Genomic DNA, 20,410 nt, shown 5'->3' with positions numbered 1-20,410 from the left:
ACATCACTAATCACCTCGTGGTGACACTGACTCCAGTACAGAAAACTCCTGCACAGAAGCGTGGTGTGGGCCTTGTGCCGTACAGGAGACAGTTTCACTCCTGTGAATTAACTTCGTCAGCACAGCAAAAGACAAAGAAAGAACAATTTTAACTATTAAACCATGTTATGACTTAAGGAATGAACAGAATGTTTTCAAAATGCAAATTAAAAGCTTCTGTATTTTAATTACAGCATCAAAACTGCAAGATACTTGTCTCCACACACATTTCTTTCATTCATCTTCAGACATGGCTGTGTACAGAGAATTAGTTTCATAGTATAAACCTACTCCCACGTACGTTCCCAAAATAATTCGCATGTATTACCAGCAAACAAACACACAAGTTTTCAGGCCGCCCACAGACATAATAGACAAAAAGAAGACTTGTCACTATTGCCTTTGGGATTATAACTAAAATTACTTCAACTTACAGGGAAAACAGAACCCAAGAGCAGTGCGAGCTTCAGCGCCATACATTTAACGCAATGTTCATTTAAGCTGAAAAAATAAAATAAAAAAAACACCCTGCAAATAGATCCTGTTGCTATGTAGCTGTTTTCTCTTATGAAAGCTAACAAAGGCTAACCAGAACCTTGGCTACAATATATTTTTCTCTATTACACTCAATGAGCTCAGTTTTGTTGCTGTCAGCCTATAAAACTGACTTTTATACTGAGTCACTAAGAGGATACAGATGACAAACAGCTTCATTACAAACGGCTGACAATACTTGCTTTGAGAAGCAACAGTGACACGATGATGGTGGCAAAGCTCACTTCAGCTTTGCTTAACATACAGCTGACAACACTTCTACAGGCACTGCGATGCCTCCGCGGTCAGTCTCAGTCTCTATTTTAATTTCATACCCCAAAGATCAGTGCTGTGGCATGAAATGTCCTATCTAATTTCCCAAAACCTTTTCTTTTGTCATGAATCCTTAGCATAATATCTCACCAGGAAAATTGCTCCAGTATGAAGTCACTATAGCTGCATGCTTGTTAGCAAGGGGGGAAAGATAAATATACCAGCGCTATCCTAAACACATGCAAAACTCCAGACCCAGAATTAAAAACAAGCAAACAAAACAAAAACCTTACCTGATTCTCAGGGAGGCTCCAGGTAAATATTGAAGGCAGCCCAAAAACTAGTTGCAAATTACTTTTTAACTTGACTGCATAGAAAGGTGGCATAACAAATACTTCAGGAAATCATGAGAGCAATTATGCTCTCCCATCAGTTCAGCAGCTGGCACTCCCATTGGAGTTAAAAAGCCCAAGGCTTTTTAACTTGGCCATGAATGATGAGCCTGGGCTAAGACTTGGCACATAAGAGCTCAGGCTGGAAGAAAATCCAGCGAGAGGGGCCGACACTTTGAAAACCAGCAATAAACAGTCAAATTATGGGAGAAGACGCAACACAGGTGGTGATTGAGACTTAACAGTGTACTGATAACTCAAAACCAGGGTGAAACATTGCATTTTCTGGAGGCTTTCTACAATTTAGGCAACAGCCAGGTAGTGTGGTAAAAGCATTCAAACTCAGCAGCAAAGTACAGTCTGACCTCCAAATGTGCTGTACACATCCCACAGGCACCAGTGGTGTTTGGGATAGCATCATACACAGAAAATGAGGGATCTCTGAGGAAGGTGCTTGAACATGGACAGAAGGGCCTGCCTCCAAAATGTAAATGTTTGACTGCTCAAGCCTTATTCCATTACCACTTCCTACTATCCTGTTATCAGCCAGGTTTCCTCCTGTTAGAGAAAATTACCAGCTGTATCTGAAGGAGCTTTCTGCAGCTCAGGTGTGGCAGGTCCCATGCAGGCAGTGACCCTTTGGTGCCGTCCAGCTGCCTGCATGGTCGCACAGGAACGTTTTTGTGCCTGCACCACACACACATCTCAGGCTTACAGTTACATATTCCACACTTGACACCAAATTCCCATAGACCAGGGCATAATAAGCACACCCACAGCAAGCATTATCAGACAGATGTGAAGGTGTCATATGAATCGGGACATATGGAGCACCACCTTCAGCAAAATCCTTTGTATCGATGTCTTCACATGTGATGTGGCAGCAAAGGCAGCATCACAGCCATTTTGAAATGGAAACACTCCAGTTTTGTGCGCTTCCTCAGCGGCACCTTCTAGTTAAACCTGCGACAGGAACTAAAGCTGCTTCTCCTATGGACACGTCTATCAGGAGGAGAGAGAGCATCACCACCAAAATCAGTGCCAGTCCGCTTCTGGCTGCTCATCCTATCCCCTCCACACCCACTGCTGTAGGGCATGGACCCTACTGCAATAATACCAACAGCTACAACTAGAGAAGCTCAGCGTCTCTCTTTTCCCATCTACAACATCCAGAAGAAATACAGACTTAATTTATGACATTACTGATTGGAAGCCCCATTTTGCCTGGAAATCTTAGGTCAGAAAGCATTCTGTGTGTTCTGGCCGGGGGGTTGGGGGGAAGCATTTTTTCAATTGAAAAGAACTCTCTTAATTTTCAGTGGATAAAAGATTTTAGTCAACCCCAGACGTGCAATGTTAATAATAGGTCTCTTGAACGTATGAAAAAGATACAGACCACAGTGAGAAACTTTTTACAATGTGATTGATTCAGGCTGAGGTGAGTATTAAGCAAACGTCACAGATACCATGTTTGCTTTCTTTGTATACTAACCCCTTAGTGCACATAGCTTTCATAATCAAATTCTTTGACACTTATAAAAGGAAAAATAAAGGTGCACTGTGCTGAGCTGCATCTGTAAATCCCAGTGAGTGACCACCCTCCTTAGCTTTGAAATCTACTTATTTCTTACACTTCTACAACATATCAAAACCTCCATGCATCAGTCAAGACAACTACATTTGTGCCTTGACACCGAGATGGTTTAAGAGCAAGAACATGGAGGTGAGTTTCAATAAACATTATCCTCTATTTACCATTTTAAATAGCCATAATGGGAAAGTAAATTGAAAAGTAATATGGGGATTAACAGAATATATTGAATAAACACAGTGGGCTAACTGGATGTTGAAATATAAAATAATTTAGGTTGGGAAAGACCTTTAAGATCATTGAGTCCAACTGTTTACCCAGCACTGCCAAGTCCACCACTAAACCATGTCCCTAAGCACCACATTTATATGTCTTAAATCTTTGTATGTCCAGGGATAGTGACTCAACCAATTCCCTGGGCAGCCTGTTCCAATGATTGACAACCCTTTTGGTGAAGAAATTTTTCCTGATATCCAATTTAAACCTCCCCCTGGCACAACTTGAGGCCATTTCCCCTCCTCCTATCACTTGTTATTTGGGAAAAGAGACCAACACCCACCTCACTACAGCCTCCTGTCAGGTAGTTGTAGAGAGGGATAAGGTCTCCCCTGGGCCTACTTTTCTCCAGACTAAACAACCCCAGTTCCCTCAGCCGCTCCTCATCAGACTTGTGCTCTAGACCCTTCACCAGCTTCACTGCTCTTCTCTGGACTCTCTCCAGCACCTCAATGTCTTTCTTGAAGGAAGGGGCCCAAAACTGAACACAGTATTCGAGGTGGGGCCTCACAAGTGCCGAGTACAGGGGAACAATCACTTGCCTGGTCCTGCTGGCCACACTATTGCTGATACAAGCCAGGATTCTATTGGCCTTCTTGGCCACCTGGGCACACTGCTGGCTCATATTCAGCTGGCTGTCGATCAACACCCCTGGGGCCTTTTCTGCCAGGCAGCTTTCCACACACTCTTCCCCAAGCCTGTAGCAGTGCACGGGGCTGTTGTGCCCCAAGTGCAGGACCTGACACCTGGCCTTGTTGAACCCCATACAGTTGGCCTCGGCCCATCAATCCAGCCTGTCCAGATCCCTTTGTAGAGCCTTCCTACCCTTAAGCAAATCAACACTCCTGCCCAACTTGGTGTCATCTGCAAACCTACTAAGGATGCACTTGATCCCCTCATCCAGATTGCTGATAAAGATATTAAAGAGAACTGGCCCCAATACTGAGCCCTGGGGAACACCACTTGTGACCGGCCGCCAACTGGATTTAACTCCATTCACCACAACTCTTTGGGCCTGGCCATCCAGACAGTTTTTGACCCAGCAAATAGTACACACGTCCAAGTCATGAGCAGCCCGTTTCTCCAGGAGAATGCTGTGGAAAACAGTGTCAAAGGCTTTACTAAAGTCCAGGTAAAAAACATCCCCAGCCTTTCCCTCATCCACTAAGTGGGTCACCTTGTCATAGAAAGAAATCAGGTTAGTCAAGCAGGACCTGCCTTTCATAAGCCCATGCTGGCTAGGCCTGATCACCTGGTTGTCCTGTACGTGCCGTGTGATGGCATTCAAGATGATCTGCTCCATAACCTTCCCTGGCACCGAGGTCAGACTGACAGGCCTGTAGTTCCCTGGATCCTCCTTCCAGCCCTTCTTGTCAATGGGCATCACATTTTCTAACCTCCAGTTACCTGGGACCTCCCCGGTTAGCCAGGAATGCTGATGAATGATGGAAAGTGGCTTGGTGAGCACTTCTGCCAGCTCCCTCAGTACTCTTGGGTGGATCCCATCTGGCTCCATAGACTTGTGTGTGTCTAAGTGGTGTAGCAGGTCACCAACCATTTCCCCTCGGATTATGGGAGCTTCATACTGCTCCCTGTCCCTGTCTTCCAGCTCAGGGGGCTGGGTACTCAGAGAATAACTGGTCTTACTATTACAGACTGAGGCAAGGAAGGCATTAAGTACCTCAGCCTTTTCTTTATTCTTTGTCACTGTGTTTCACCCCGCATCCAATAAAGGATGGAGATTCTCCTTAGCCCTCCTTTTGTTGCGAATGTAGTTTCAGAAACATTTTTTTAATTGGCTTTTACAGCAGTAGCCAAATTAAGTTCTAGTTAGACTTGGGCCCTTCTAATGTTCTTCTTGCATAACCCCACGACATCCTTGTAGTCCTCCTGAATTGCCTGCCCCTTCTTCCAATGGTCATAAACTCTGTTTTTTCCTGAGTTCCAGCCAGAGCTCTGTTCAGCCAGGCTGCTCTTCTTTCCTGCCAGCTTATCTTTCAGTACATGGTGACAGGCAGCTCCTAAGCCTTTAAGATTTGTTTCTTGAATTGTGTCTAGCCTTCCTGGTCTCCTTTGCCCTTCAGGATTGCCTCCCACGGGACTCTGTCAACCAGGCTTCTAAACAGGCCAGTCTGCCCTCCAGAAGGCCAAGGCAGCAAAGAGAAGGCTAGCAAATCAATTAAGCAACACACAAAGTCAGGAGTACCACTTAGTTGACAGGGTAATGTTCTTTAGACAAATTTACTCCCAGAAAAAAAAACCACAACTAAAAACAAGTTTAGGGTTTCAAAGCAGCGATGCTTGTTCTTGTTACAATCTGTTTATCCACCCACAGTAACAAGGGAGCATTCTTAAGTGATGGTACTGATGTCATCAAGCCCATGTGCTATACTGATATGCTGCTGATGCTAAGTTATGGATTCTTTTGTTACCATAGGACACACTACTTCATAGCATCCAATATAATCTAAAATAATTACCAAATAAACTTAGACTGTCACTACGCCTCTCAGTGGGGCAGCCCCTTGCCTTGCACAATCATGCTTTACATTGACAAATAAACCCCACATCCTTTTCCTATGCTGCCCAGAGGTGAATGGAAAAATTATGAATTAAAGTACTAACAAATTAACCAATTTTTTTTTCCTTAAATTGAATCATTAATCACCTTCAGCTTCTGGTCTGGCAGAACAGATGTGGTCATTTGTCACTGAGAACAAAACTGCAAAGACTTTTTACATGGAGTAGAATATCCTACCTGGAACAACTTCAAAAAGGAACTTTCCTGGACTTTCTTCATTGCAGGGATGCTCAGTTACTCTGTTGCCAGGCAGAAAGATGGTACCCTAAAGAAAAAAATAACAACAAACACAGGATTAAAACTGCTACCATGCTTCTAATAGACTAATGCTGCTTCTTTTTCGACTGGGGTATACATGAATTCGTGGTGTTGCACCTGGGCAGCTGACTTCCAAAGTGAGACTGACAAGGGATTATTCCAAAAGCCAATGTCATAAATCCCCTTAATTAACTGAGGCATCCAATAATGGCTTTAGTTTTTTTTATTCTCTTGGATTTTTGATACCTTGCAGATTTTTGTACTAATCACATGTACTAATTCCACTGTGCTGCAGGAAAAATTCGAGACTAAAAGAAAGGGTTAGTTTGATCCTGTTGGTGGAAAGCTATGAAGTTGCATTTGTGAGGCAGATGAATTTACCAACTAGGCTTCTTGGCTAAAGCCAAAGGATATGTGGACAGAAGAGTAACCTCAATTTGTGTGGTGCATACCCAGTTCCTGCTCTGTGCCCTTTTGACATACCATCCCAGGGAAGCAGTACAGAAAAAACATCCCACTTCCACCCACTGGCAGCACCAGCAGACCCGCATGCTGCAAAGCCACCACAGGCACAGCAAGAGTCCTGTTCAAAGATGCATTTGCTACAGGCAGATGGATGTCAGATAACCTCTGTGATGGGCACTGAACACCTTTATCACAACTTCACTACCCTGAGAAGGCAGATGGGGAATTTTAGCTGTGCATATTTGGTAACACTGGTTACCAAAAACAATGCCTGCAACCCTCAAAACATTGCTGAGGCTGCAGGGGAGTGAAGACAAAACTTACCCCCCTCCTCCTTTGCCCTGTTGTCACACGGAATGGAGAGACCGTCCCTTTCCTCTGAGAGCTCTTTGTCATTTTCAGATATTACAGCTCCTCCTAGTATCATTGCTTCCTCAGTTAGCAGGCAGTCCTTAACGAAATTATGCTGGGATAGAGAGCGGCATCTTAGGAATTGTATTAGGTACAGGCTCTCCATCACTGTTCATGGGAGATAATACCTACTTACCAATGTTCTCCAATTACTGCATAACAGGGCCCCTATCTCCAAAGTAAACAACTTCTATAACTTACACAGCTTAAACACAGAATATCTCAAGTTGGAAGGGCCCAGTAAGGATCATTGAGTCCAACATGGAACACCATTTTCCATAGCAGTTTCACCAAATGCTGCTTCTAAGTATCTGTCAGACCCCTCATCTAAACAGCAGTAAAGACGTCCCTGTACAGGAAAAAGGTCAATCCTGATATCCAGTATTCGTTGTTATGGCCTGTAACCTTCATTACGAGCAGAAGCATTTACAATTATCGGGAAGGCAAGACAAGCAGCATGCTATAGTCTTCTCGCAAAGGAGACTTTACAAATCAACAGGAAAAAGTCATCCAAAGAAACAGGTAACAAATGTTTCACAAAATCAATATTTGTACCAGCTGATGTGGAGACTGAGCAGTACACTGACTTGTCAGTATATTGCTGTCTACCAGCAGGTACAGTTTGTCACGGGAAGCCAAAGACAGGGTGCACAGATATTTTATGAGATCATACAAAATCACCTCCATGAAACACTATGATACTTTTTACTGAAAACAGATGAAACAGAACAGTATTCTGCTGAGGTGGTATTAGCAGCAAGCATGAGCAGTTGTGGGCAGCCTTCCCCACTCACCACATATACAGGTGTATTACAAGCATTAAGTACCTTGGTCCAATAGCTCTACTAGAAGCTATTTTCCTTCGTTCCTGCTACAAGCAGCAACTGTTGTCACACTCCAAAGCCTTGTGTGAAATACCTTATTAGGCAAGAATAGTATCAAACAAAAAAGATTATATGAACGGGAAAAGTTAAGTCACAAAATAGCTCAACTTCTCTTATAATAGCTGAAGAAAAAACAGCAAATATAAGGAATACATTTTTCTGAGAGTTATGGGATACCAGGAATAAGAATCTCTAAAACACATTTTTTAATACCCATATTTTATGTCACATGTCATAGACCATTAAGACTGGTATAATTTTCTTGCCCACTTTAACTTTCAGCTTGAGCTGGTTTTACCTACTAAAAGCTCCACCCAGCACAAAGGATAAGCAGATCAAAGTCTTCATACTGGAGTAAATTTCACTGGCTCAGGAGCTTGTGTCAGTGAAGGCATACAACATATTTAAGCTAATTATACATGTTGCTATTCAATTAAATAAAAACAAAAAACTAAGGACACCTAGCCTACAGCACTGTAAACTAAAACCAATTTATGAGACAGTAAATGAAAACTGCATTCAACTTTTCTGTCAGCTCATTACCAATAGACACGCTGCAGTCTCATTACAATGTGATGCTTTCTGATTCTTTGATGTAAAACCCCTTTAGTATTTACTTCACAGTGAGCTGTTTTAATGACAGATTTTTGAGACCATAAGAACAAAACAGTCATAACATTTATAACCTTAGCACCTTCATTTCATAGATGAAACCTACTTCATTTGCTAAAATGTGAAGCCTAAAGCCACACGTGACAGCTAAGTTAATATGAAGGGAATCCAGATAGCAACACCATACAGAATATTGCTGCAGTTTAAAAAGAAAACATGTCCTCAAATGGTAATTTTATTTTACTGTCTATTTTCAGAACTATTATTGGAAACATCAGTGCACGTGAAATACTTAAATATCTATATATATAATGTGTGTGGAGGGTTTAATAATAAAAAAGCTTTGTTTGTGCAACATGCACCTGGATGCCCCAGACTAGCGGGGAAAGCCTAAGAGAGCGATTGCAGCTCTTTCACTTCCCATTCTGTCTGCTTCATACCCATCTGTCTGTCTTCACCATATGGCAACACTTCCCCTTCAGTAAGTTTTGTAGCTATCTACATAACTGTACCAAGGCTACCTGGAGTGTCCCTTTGCTTAGTTTCTCAGTAGCTGGCAGCACGTTTCACATGAGCACGCTGACACCCAGGGAACACATCTGTACTGTAACAAAACCCCTGCGGCCCCTCATATGGCACAGCCCTGGCTACCGGGTATTTGATACGGACAGGGGGACTCCAGTCCCCACGTCACTGTCAATCCCCTTGCTCAATTGTGTTTCCGGGCCCTTAAGGTGCAACATCTGGTTCATCCTTACAGCTTGGATAATCCAAAGAGTATGGACTATCAGAAAGTTGCAAAGGTTCAACAAGTTAAAGCTCTGTTTTTCCCCTTGAGTCTCTAATTCCAGGGAGAAATAAGAGAAAAACAACTATATAGTCTTAAGACACCTAACAAGACAGTAATTTGCACATAAAAGATGAAGGTGATTTCCAGAGGAACTACATGTTTTGACTTGGGTATCACTGCATGTAAATGTTCCATTATTAGAAAACTTCACATTGCTTCATATCAAACTCTACAAATCATTCAAGACTGTTTAAAAAAAATCTCAGTCCAAGACTACAAATTGGACCAGATTAATATTCTGCTTTCAAAAAAGAATGAAAAAAACATTGTGCCAGCAGGGAACAAGACAGTCTATAGAAATACAGAAAAGAGGGGAGTGGGAGAAAAATGTGGCCCTGACACAAGTCCCTCTTCTCTCCTGTTGCCATTCTGTTCATGGGCTGTGTCTCCATCAGGTCAGCAGTGATTTGCAGAACTCCTGCTGCGGTAAACCTGGGTTGTTTTTCAATTTCCAACACTTCTGTCCTTACCAGGGCAGTTCTGCTTCTCTAGCCAAGCGCTGAGGATGACTCACAGGAGGCAGAAGAAGTTTGGGTTACTCAAGAAGCATTGGCCTTTTCCCAAGGCCAACTATCAAGCCCACTTTCAAAGAAGCTTCTCACGCACCTGGCTTTTACTACAATACACTGTTGCTTCAAACCAAAGATCACCTAAATGGCAGAACAACATTTTTGTTAAAATTAAAAGTCTGCACATATGAAGCCTTCAACCAAAGGAAAATTACTACTCAGTTAACAAAGTGCCTGATAAAATACTGCAGTGCAGCAAGAAAGAGATAAATCTACTTTAGAGTCACAGCATTACAGTCTTGCCCAAAGGGATGTTTTATCCCACACTGGTGCTCTGCAACACTTTCAGCACCATTCAGCAGATGAACTTCATGAGGAAGCATGGAAGAGGAGACAGGATGGCCACCACACAAGAGCTTCACAATAACCAGCTGACATGGTATTTCTGTTTTGCGCACTCTGTGTAACACACTGTAACAGTGAAGTAACCCTGTGCCTCTTTCTTTTCCATTACTCTTCCGTAGGTACACTTTCCCCAGCCTTGTTTGAACTTCATTTTCTGAAGCAGACTTATCACCTGTCTTCAACCTGATGTTGTTGCTCTACCGCTCTCCATCATTTTCGCAAGATCATGGCAAACAGGAGAGGTGCCTGAGGACTAGAGGAAAGCCAGTGTCACTCCAGTCTTCAAAAAAGGCAAGAAGGAAGATCCAGCAAACTACAGACCAATCAGCCTCACCTCCATCCCTGGAAAAATGATGGAGCGGCTCATTCTGGAGGTCATCTCTAAGCACATGGAAGAGAAGAAGGTTATCAGGAGTAGTCAGCATGGATTTACCAAGGGGAAATCATGCTTGACTAACCTGATAGCATTCTATGATGTCCTGACTGAATGGGTAGATGCAGGGAGACCAGTGGATGTAGTCTACCTTGACCTTAGCAAGGCGTTTGACACAGTTTCCCATGACATCCTCATGAGCAAACTCAGGAAGTGTGAGGTAGAAGAACAGACAGTGAGATGAATTAAGAACTGGCTACACAATAGAGCCCAAAGAGTGGTAATCAATGGTGCCAAGTCCAGCTGGAGACCTGTAACTAGTGGAGTCCCCCAAGGATCAGTGCTGGGTTCAGTTCTGTTCAACATCTTCATCGACGACCTTGATGAAGGGACAGAGTGTCTTCTCAGCAAGTTTGCTGATGATACGAAGCTGGGAGGTTTGGCTGATACACCTGAAGGCTGTGCGGCCATTCAGCGTGATTTGGACAGACTGAAGAGCTGGGCAAAGAGGAACCTAATGAGGTTCAACGAGAATAAGTGCAGAGTCCTGCACCTGGGAAGGAATACCTGGGAATGCACCAGTACAGGTTAGGAAATGCACCTGGGAAATGCACCAGTACAGGTTAGGAGGTGATCTGCTAGAGAGCAGCTCCGTGGAGAAGGACCTTGGAGTCCTGGTGGACAACAAGTTATCCATGGGACAGCAATGTGCCCTTGTGGCCAAGAAGGCCAATGGGATCCTGGGGTGCATTAAGAAGAGTGTGTCCAGCAGATCGAGGCAGGTCCTCCTCCCCCTCTACTCTACCCTGGCGAGACCTCACCTGGAGTATTGCGTTCAGTTCTGGGCTCCCCAGTTCAAGAGGGACAGAGATCTACTGGAGAGAGTCCAACAGAGGGATACAAGGATGATTAAGGGACTGGAACACCTGCCTTATGAGGAAAGGTTGAGAGACCTGGGGCTTTTTAGTCTGGAGAAGACCGAGAGGGGATCTGATTAATGTGTATAAATTATATGAGGGCTGGGTGTCAAGAGGAAAGGTGCAACCTCTTTTCACTTGTGCCCTGCGATAAGACAAGGGGCAATGGATGCAAGCTAGAGCACAGGAAGTTCAACGTCAACATGAGGAAGAGCTTCTTTATCGTAAGGGTTACAGAGCACTGGAACAAGCTCCCCAGAGAGGTTGCAGAGTCTCCTTCTCTGGAGACTTTAAAGACCCATCTGGATGCATTCCCTAGATTGGTCCTGCTCTGGCAGGGGGCTTGGACTCGATGATCTCCAGAGGCCCCTTCCAACCCCTAACATTCTATGATTCTATGATTCAAGAGATACCAGGTTTTCCCCAAGAAAGCTCACGATACAAGGAATTCCCATGCCTTTAAGATGCTGACTGGCAACTCTGAAGACAAATACATTATTTTCAATACCTCTGGTTGGATTTTACTCAAAAAGCATGTAGACACATGATGAAATTAACTGCTTTCTTGCCAAAATAATATCTTCAGTATTTATTCTAATACAGTTTCCGAAGGCTTAACTGGTCTATTTGTTTGCTCGTACTTTGTCCTGCCACCCCTTAAAAAAGTTACTTCAGAAGTCCATGGTATCAGCAGTTATATCAGATGTTCTTCTGGCCCTTCCAACTTTGACGATTTATCAAAGATCATTGAATTCTACTTCAGCTTTCAAGATAAGTGCTGCATTTACATATCTGTTTTTCTTGTTTCATGGGAAACTCTTCCCAGGAATTTTTTTCTGGTACTTTTGTATAGTTTCAGTTAACTTAGAGGATCTTCACATAGTTTCTTCCTCTTTGTCTGCTGCTAGAGGCTGGTTAACCGGTTAACCACAACAACACAGAAGTGGCTGTGTTGGTTTGGCAGCAAAGATTTCCAGGGTTTTATCCCTGTCAGAGTGCAGCCCCTGAATAAATGCAGCCCAGCTACTCATGCCTCTCTGCAAGAAGGCTCCCAAATCAGCTGGACTGCATCCCTCAGAAAAAAAAAAAACAGTCCTCAGAAATAGTGCTCAGAAGGTCTGCAGTGCACAATCAACTGCTATTCCCCGTGCCAAGCCCTCTCCCTCCCTCGGTGGTGCCAGACTAAACATCTCCACAGCTCTTAGAAAAGGTCTGCTCAGAGGTGGAGGATAGGGTAAAGAAGAATCAGCTCTTGGAGAGGCAGGAAGGTCATCAGCCAGCTGATGAGGCAACTGAGAGGCAGAAAGGATCTTTGGGTACATGTGTCTGTTATATGACTCACAGCACTATTGTGTGGTTTCTTTTGTCACTGTTGCTGTTTCTGGAAAGTCTTGAGTGCCACAGTTAAGAACAACTGTGCACTTCAACTTGGATGGCATCTTCAACTGAAAAATACTACTTTTAGTAGAAATACTCTCAACATCACTAGTATTTACAAGGTCGCAGCCTGAAAGGCATCCACTGTATTTCACAGTAAAGCCTGTTAATCAACCCAGATTAAATAATATACCTGATCCATATGCACATGCACATATATATGTATTTCTACATGTACATACAGACTGTTTTTGCCTTTAAACTATCACAAAAATATATTATCTCAAGTCCAAGCAAGCCCTTTGTGCTGTCACGAACCTACAGACATGAAGTGAGGAGCAAAATTTATAGCACAGGCAGAAATCCAGTTACACGGAGGTCAATAATGAAACCTGCACTGTGCTCACTAAAAACACAGTTTGATTGCAGTAAATCCTCTTAAAAACCTGACTTGATTTCCACCATTACAATGTATTTCCAAGATCCCAGGAAAATCACTTGCTGCAAAAGGACACAGCGACTCTGAAAGCCAGCCCTTTCGTTTAACTGCTAACGCAGAGATATCTGTATTTCAACCTGGGACCCGGCTGAGTTAACCAGATGGCTCCGAAGCCTGGGCCAGTGCTGTGGCAGAGGCAGAGAATTGCCTTGGCTGCCTCTAGCTGGGCAAAGCCCCGCGGATCCCGAGCGCGCTCGGCCCTGCAGCACAGCATGACCCAGCAGTGTTCACAGCACGCTGGCTGACGTGGCTTGGCTTGCTTCGTCCAGCACAGCGCTCCTGGTTTGCTTTCACCTTTGTGCAGCTCTGGTGTTTGCTGTTACTGCATATCATGAAAGCAAACTTACCTTTAGAGCCTTAGTCTGCAAAAAAAAGCACCCTCTGCCAAAGGACAGCTCTTTGCTTCGAATTCACTGGCCTCCCTCTCCAATTAAATAACAATTAATTTTTAATGGTCGATTTCAAAACATTTCAATCATTCCTGTTGCTGTCCTACAGTTATAATCCGTTAAGTAATTTGGTATGATTACGTAGCAACAAATCTATAGACAGGTAGTTACCATGAGCAGGCCTCAGAGGTTGTAACTGTGACTCAGGCACTGTAAATGCTCTGACTACTAATCTCCAGTGATACTTTAAAGCTACATAAATGATGTTCTTCAATTTAAACAGGAAGTATTTTTGTCCAGAGATCTCTTATTCCGCATGTACATTAGGGGTTTTAAATCTTATTGGCAAACACTACATAAAGAAAACAAGCTTTACTGATTTTACTGAATTGCCATTGTTATATATAGCAATGTCAGGTTTTCTAGCACACATGACAATAGTGGGACAACAATAAAAAAGTTAATACAGTCTATAAGAGAATGAAGGAACCAGATGTTCTTTTATAATATTTTTTTTTTTACTATAAGAGAATAAGATTTTTTAAATTTTTATTATAAGGGTGGATTTTTATATCACTTAGGCAACTAAAGCTATGGAAGAAGTACAATTACCACAGGAGGTGATGCAGTCTTTGTCTTGCAGTTATTGCAACCATTTACAGTTTTGCAGTATGCACAGGGAGAAAACAAGTGCTACCATATTTGAGGCATCCGGGAGGAGCTATGCAGATTTTAGGGCATATGTAGCATGCCAGGAATGAAGACGGAGGAGGACAGAGAAATTACAAAACAAATAGGGTTGGTTGGATAAAACTCAGTTAATACACAGCATACATTTTCCTGGCATAAATTCCATTGCATTTGACATTTTCTTGTCCCACTATGTTAGCATATTATTCCAGTTTGTTTCTGTTGAAGAACGAGAATTGTCATTTAGTTCTCAGAAATTCTGCAAACAGGAGTATAAAGGAGATTTTTTTCCTTTACCTAATGAAAGGTTCAAACCTACCTCATAGCTTAATTTTCTAAACAAGAAGTAAATTAATCTCTGTGGTGGTGAACACCACATGTGCTGTTTGGTTGGCAATGAGCACCAAAACATTTATTCTGACATGAGAAAGAGAGATGGCAATTTTACTAGGATGAGACTACAGTTTCTTTAAAGATTCTTCTATCTTTCTCTCCTGCCACACATTTCACTTAATGGTTGAGTGCCTCTCTCTGCTTGAGAGAAACTTCTTTCCTCAAGAATGAAGCAGTCTTGGCTTGAGCAGCCACTAGAAAAAACTCCCTTTTTTGTTCCGCAAGAGAAAGAAAGCTCATACCAAGTTATGCTATAACACCACAAAACATTAAGTTTGCCTAAAACCAGAGGCTAGACAGCATGCCTATGGTTTTCACTTCTCTAGTAAGGGCGAGAGAGAAGAGTGACCATTTCCTGGCCACGTCTGAGACAATGTCTGAAATTATTAAAAGCTTTTTTTCTTTCTGAATCTGTTTCCCAGCATCAACCTCTACCTTACAGCTGAAAGTAAAACTTAATATGCTCTCTTCCCACTTCTAAATTCTGCCCGCTATTTTAAAGAGTTTCAGACAGATCTTGGATTAGCACAAAGCAGCTTTCCTTTCCAAAGCAGATTTTCTCTGGTATCTAGAGGGGCTTAAACACCTCTATTTTACCCACCCTCTCCTGGCTTCTCCCTAATGAATAAGCTTATTCAATTATATGTCGCCAGCTTCTGTGAGAAACACTGCTCCTCCTGCAGAGATTTTGCTTTTCTTTCCCAAGTTTGTCACGGGGGGTATAAGGAGCTGGGGAGATAGTTATAGGGGTTGAGACAATCCATGAGTAACACTCTTCAGAGTTATCTCGGGCATGAAGGCATGGTGTGCACCTGCTCCCACACAAGCACTTCCAGAAGGAGTAATTAGAACTGTGATTCGGGAGAGGGGAGACAGGTATGGTGGAACTGAGCTCAGTGAACAGGACAGGTCACAGGGTCCAGCGGCTCAGAGACGTTGTGGGAGCTCTACAATATAAGGTGCTTTCCTGGGGAACCTACTCTGCAATTGCTATGTTGCTTACAGAAAGAACCCCTTGGTGTTTTCTGAAGGCAAAGAAAAAGGAGACATGTATAAATAAATCTGGAGTCTGCACTGAGTTTAAGGACTCATGAGTACAAGTTAAGCTCATTATTAGATGCATGCATGGAAGTGTTGATAAAATAACGCTTTGTAATGATCATTAAATTTTGATCAATACAAAATGGGACTGGGCATTACTGAATTACTATAGAAGAGAGAGGCAGCTATGAAAAATGTTACTTCCAGTAGCTCTGGTCAATAAGAAATTTAACTTATTATTAGATAAAACTATTTTCCCAAGGAAAAAAGCCAATAAAGCACAAAGCATCAGAACACAGAAGACCAAGTCTTGCTTTCAAGACCTCTTTTGCAAAGGAAATTTACTGCCTTCTAGTCCTGAGAATGTCTAGGCCAAAACATGCAATTATTCCCCAAAAGGATGATATTTGGCAGGAGAAAATTTGAAGTATGGCCTCTCATTTTTATACAGAGTTCTCCAGTGACAGTCTAGACAGATATAGCAGCACTGTGAGAGACTGTAGCATATATGATTGAGCAGGTTAAATCAAGTCAGTTGTTAAATACTGAACTAAACATTTTTCAATATAAGATTCAGAGGGGGAAAAAAAATGCCCTAAAACTGAACTTTCTATTCCATCTTGGTTTCTTTTCTTATTTTGAAAATATGGGCAACCAGTGGTCACTGCACACAGTTGCCTTACTTCCAAGGGTCAAGAGGATATCATTTATGCACTCCGTTTGGTTTAATTCCCACAGCTGATGGAAAGGATTAGGATCTAGTCCATGATGGAAAGGAAAACCTTTAGAGTTACCAGAACTGCTAACAATAAGCAAGTGCTTTGCCGGGTCTCATTCCGAATTATGCTTTCACATTGCAGGAGGATTAACTGAGAGGGAAAACAGTCTAACAATTTGTGGAAACACTAACACTACATCCTTGCTGGAAAAAATACAGCTGGATAATTATGGTTGGCTTTCAGAGGGAATTGTCACGACCTGACCCACTGTAACAGTTAACAGATGAATATAAGCACTAGATAGCACTACGCTTTAAGGAGCAAATGTCAACCTGGAGCATAGACAATGGAGCAACAAATAACTTGTCTGTTTGCCTCCAAACTGAAACAGCTTCAGCCTGAACACTGGGCCCAGCCTGGGGCCCTGCTCTGGAAGGCCCAGCACAGGGAAGGCACAGAAAACCAACACAAGTGATTGGAGCACTAAAACCCACAACCTGTCTCTCAAAGCTGGTCAGTGGGCCAAAAAGAGCTGAAGCAATTTGCTCCAAAACAACTATATGCTCCAGTGCAGTGGCTTGCCATCATTTTCTGAAGATCGTTAACAAGGACTAAAAGAAAAAATAACAATGCCATGCAAATAATAATCAAATGAAATCAATAATTAAGATTTTGCAATTTCTACGTCCCAGAAAACCCTGCCAGAGAGGCCTTTGCGGGGAGGGATCTTACTCGGGCGTCTGAGGCAGGTTCACAAGGGACCCTGCTACACGTGCCAGCAGGAACCCTGCAGTGACTCCAGTTTATCACCAGAAGAAATCTCCTTTCACTATCACTTAAACACAGTTACCCCATGTCTTCGTTTAGCCCGCACCCAGGGCTAAACAATAAACAGTTGTTCTATCACCAATTGTCCCTTCCCCAACCAAGAAAGGGAACTGGGACAAGGAGGGAGACTTGTGGGTTGAAATTTAAACAGATTTAATAGAATAAGAAAACCAATATCAATGGTAATACAAAACACACAAAATTATACTTAGCCCACAGAGTGCTGGCAAGTCACTTCAGGGATACCAATTGTTGAGAAGAAGAAGAAGAAGAAGAAGAAATAGGGAGGGGAAAAGAGAGCAGAGCAAAAAGAGCCCCCCCATCCCCAGCAAGGTTTCCCATTTATAGTGAATCTGACACTAATGTTACAGAACACACCTGTGGGCCAGCCTGGGGCAGCTGCCCTGGCTTTCACCGCTAATGGCCTTGATCACCATACCATGGCTGGCCACAAACTGAAACAAAATGTAGCAGAAAAGTGATTCTATAAATTTTATCCCCATGAAACCAGGACACCCTAACACACACAGTCAGAAAACCAGCAGTGGCTAAAACCATGGTCAGGTAAATCCCAAGTGGAGGTCAGACTGCTTCTGACCATCAGAAATAACTTACCACTTTCAAAGTTTCTCATCGAGGATCATTATCCTTCTCCTCCCCCTTCCCCCCCACCCTTCTTCAGCATTTCTTATTGGCTTAGCTTATGATAACAGTCTTGCTTATGACAACTTCTACTACTCTGCTCTTATAAAGCCTACTAAAAGGACAAAATCAGGCTTGTTAAACCGAAAAATCAAACAAGAGAAATATTTTTTAAATATACAAAACCCACCTTTTTTCTCTAAGTCCAGTGTGAACAGGAGAAGAAATAGTAAACAGCTGGAGAGCACAGCCTTGAGAGACTAAGTCTTCAGCTCTGAAGCACTTCAAATACAGATAAAAACAAGTATTTATCAGGAATGATTACCATAAAACTGTTCTTGCCTTGAGAAAAGGGATGATTCAAATCAGTTTGTTCAGTTTTAGTTTTTTGTTTGTTTTATGATCTCCATGTTGAATTTAAGTAGTAAAATCCTTTCCAACCCCAACACAGACAGCTTTTTTTCCAGGAAAGCTACATATGGCCAAGCATCCCACCTGAGGACAATTAATTTCCAGGTCAGTATGTAGTAAAGGTTGAAGTTGCTGCAGATTTCCTAGAAATAACACATAAAGTGCAACTTTTACAGCGTAAGTAAAGAAAAGTAGTAGACAGAGACATAGAAACAGGTATACAATTCCACTGAAGTCGCTGCTTCTTTTCCTGGGCAAATATTCTCGTTGTCTTTTGGCTAGCAAGAATATTCCAGTGGAATTCACCTGTCCTATACAAGTTATCATCTTGCAGTTTTTTATTGAAGAAAAAAAATTTAGTTTCACATGGAAAAATTTTAGAGCTTAATGGCAAGGGTTATCTTTCTTTTGCAAGTTTTTTAATGCCTATACTGTTCGTTGTTTTAACATCTATACATTGTTTATATTATGTCTACATAGTAAATGTTTTATAAGCATGGCTTGTAAGTGCTACCACACTACAAATACCACATCGACACAAATTAAGTATCTCATTTGGCTTTCTGGCATCTAGTGTAAGGTACTCTGTTGGTTCTTGTCTAAGCGATTACGGTCATTAGCAGTGATCCTATCTCAGGGAGACTGGGGTCATGTCTTTTGTGCTATCTGAACAATTAATACAACTGGAAAACTCTGATTCACTGATTACAAATTACTTCTCAAGCAGTACAATTTGTGTATAGTAGATTTTTTTCCAGGATTTACTTTCAGTTCAGTGTATTAGTCTGCTTCTTCCGTTCTGTGATACTGCTTCCAGTTTAAAACTGGACTTTTCAGATAGTTTCTCATCTTTATCAACTGATCTGAATCACACATTTTTATAGCTTTTGCATGAGATCTAGCTGTTCCTTAATCAAAGTATTAGTCGTGTGTTGAAAAGTATCCTTAAATATTTTTATTATGCAATCTAAATATTGAGCAGAGAATTCTGGCTGATTAAAAGTTGCCTTAGGAACTGAACTGTTTAATACTTGATGGATGCAAGCATACAAAACACTAACGTGGTTTATAAACATACTGAGTTTGCTATGGAAAGCTGATGCTTTTGTCAAGACAAAGGTGTTCTAAAAACTAGACTCTTGGGCGAAATAAATACTTACATAAATATAGCTATGAATTAAAACATACTTTCACAACTTGAGGTGGAATTTTGGAGAGACAACATAAATCAAACACTTGTTGTTTTCACCTGGAAGTTACTACATGGTGCTGTAGCTGAATTTGCCTTAATGCTTTTCTATATGCTGGGAAGAAGGGAAGGAACTGCTTTGTAGAATACTGGTCTTGCAAGTTTCACTGTACAAAAAAATAAGTTTTCCATTACATTTATATAAGTCTGCTCAGAATACAATCATTTGATGTGGTTTTTTTTAGGACAATATTTAAATTACTAGCTAAGTAAGAAAAAGATATCCCCTAATTTAAATAATTACAAAATCAAGGCAAAGTTAAGTGGGAGCTGGTTTAGGTCAAGTCAAGTACCAATGGATCACAACAGTCCGAAACCTCCAGACCAGTTCAGTTATGCAGAACACATGCACAGTTCTGCAATTTTGCTTGCATAGATTTGGGTGAGGGTTTTTTGTGCACACTCAGTTTCTACATAATCCTCAACTTGCACCCTGCATTTGGGGCTCTTTCAAGTTGTGGCAAGTGCATGAACTGATCTGGATCACGAAAATCAACAAGGATAACACAAAAAACCACTCAAGGACCATCACACACAAATTCTCTCAGCACTAGTTTAACTGACATATCGTTTCCTCCTGGATATCCCTTTCCTACTTACCTCCTTTGACAGCCAGGACAGGAAGGGCAGTTTGCTACTCCAGGAGGAATTTAGAAGGTACATGATGAAAATCATGGAGTCATAGGCTAACAGAGTCTGGAAGGGGCTACACTCAAAAGGCAACCAGGGAAAAAAAGTCCACTTTTACAGCCTTTTTCTCAGCAGTTTGGCTATAAGGACAGTATGGGTGACCATATCCAAA

At 42.0% G+C, this 20,410-nt stretch overlaps 1 protein-coding gene across 1 annotated transcript in view; it reads right to left on the bottom strand.

Annotated features, from left to right (window-relative positions):
- Positions 1-20,410, bottom strand: part of ARHGAP24 (Rho GTPase activating protein 24) — a 230,174-nt gene that overhangs the window by 143,978 nt on the left and 65,786 nt on the right. The window contains exon 3 of the mRNA XM_068403599.1: positions 5,864-5,951. Coding sequence (XP_068259700.1) covers positions 5,864-5,951 — 88 coding nt within the window. The remainder of the gene's footprint in view (positions 1-5,863; positions 5,952-20,410) is intronic.

The sequence above is a fragment of the Nyctibius grandis genome, chromosome 6 (genome assembly GCF_013368605.1).
Source record: "Nyctibius grandis isolate bNycGra1 chromosome 6, bNycGra1.pri, whole genome shotgun sequence".
Lineage (NCBI taxonomy): Eukaryota > Metazoa > Chordata > Aves > Nyctibiiformes > Nyctibiidae > Nyctibius > Nyctibius grandis.
The sequence above is the reverse complement of the archived record's forward strand: the minus strand, read 5'-3'. Positions and strand labels throughout refer to the sequence as shown.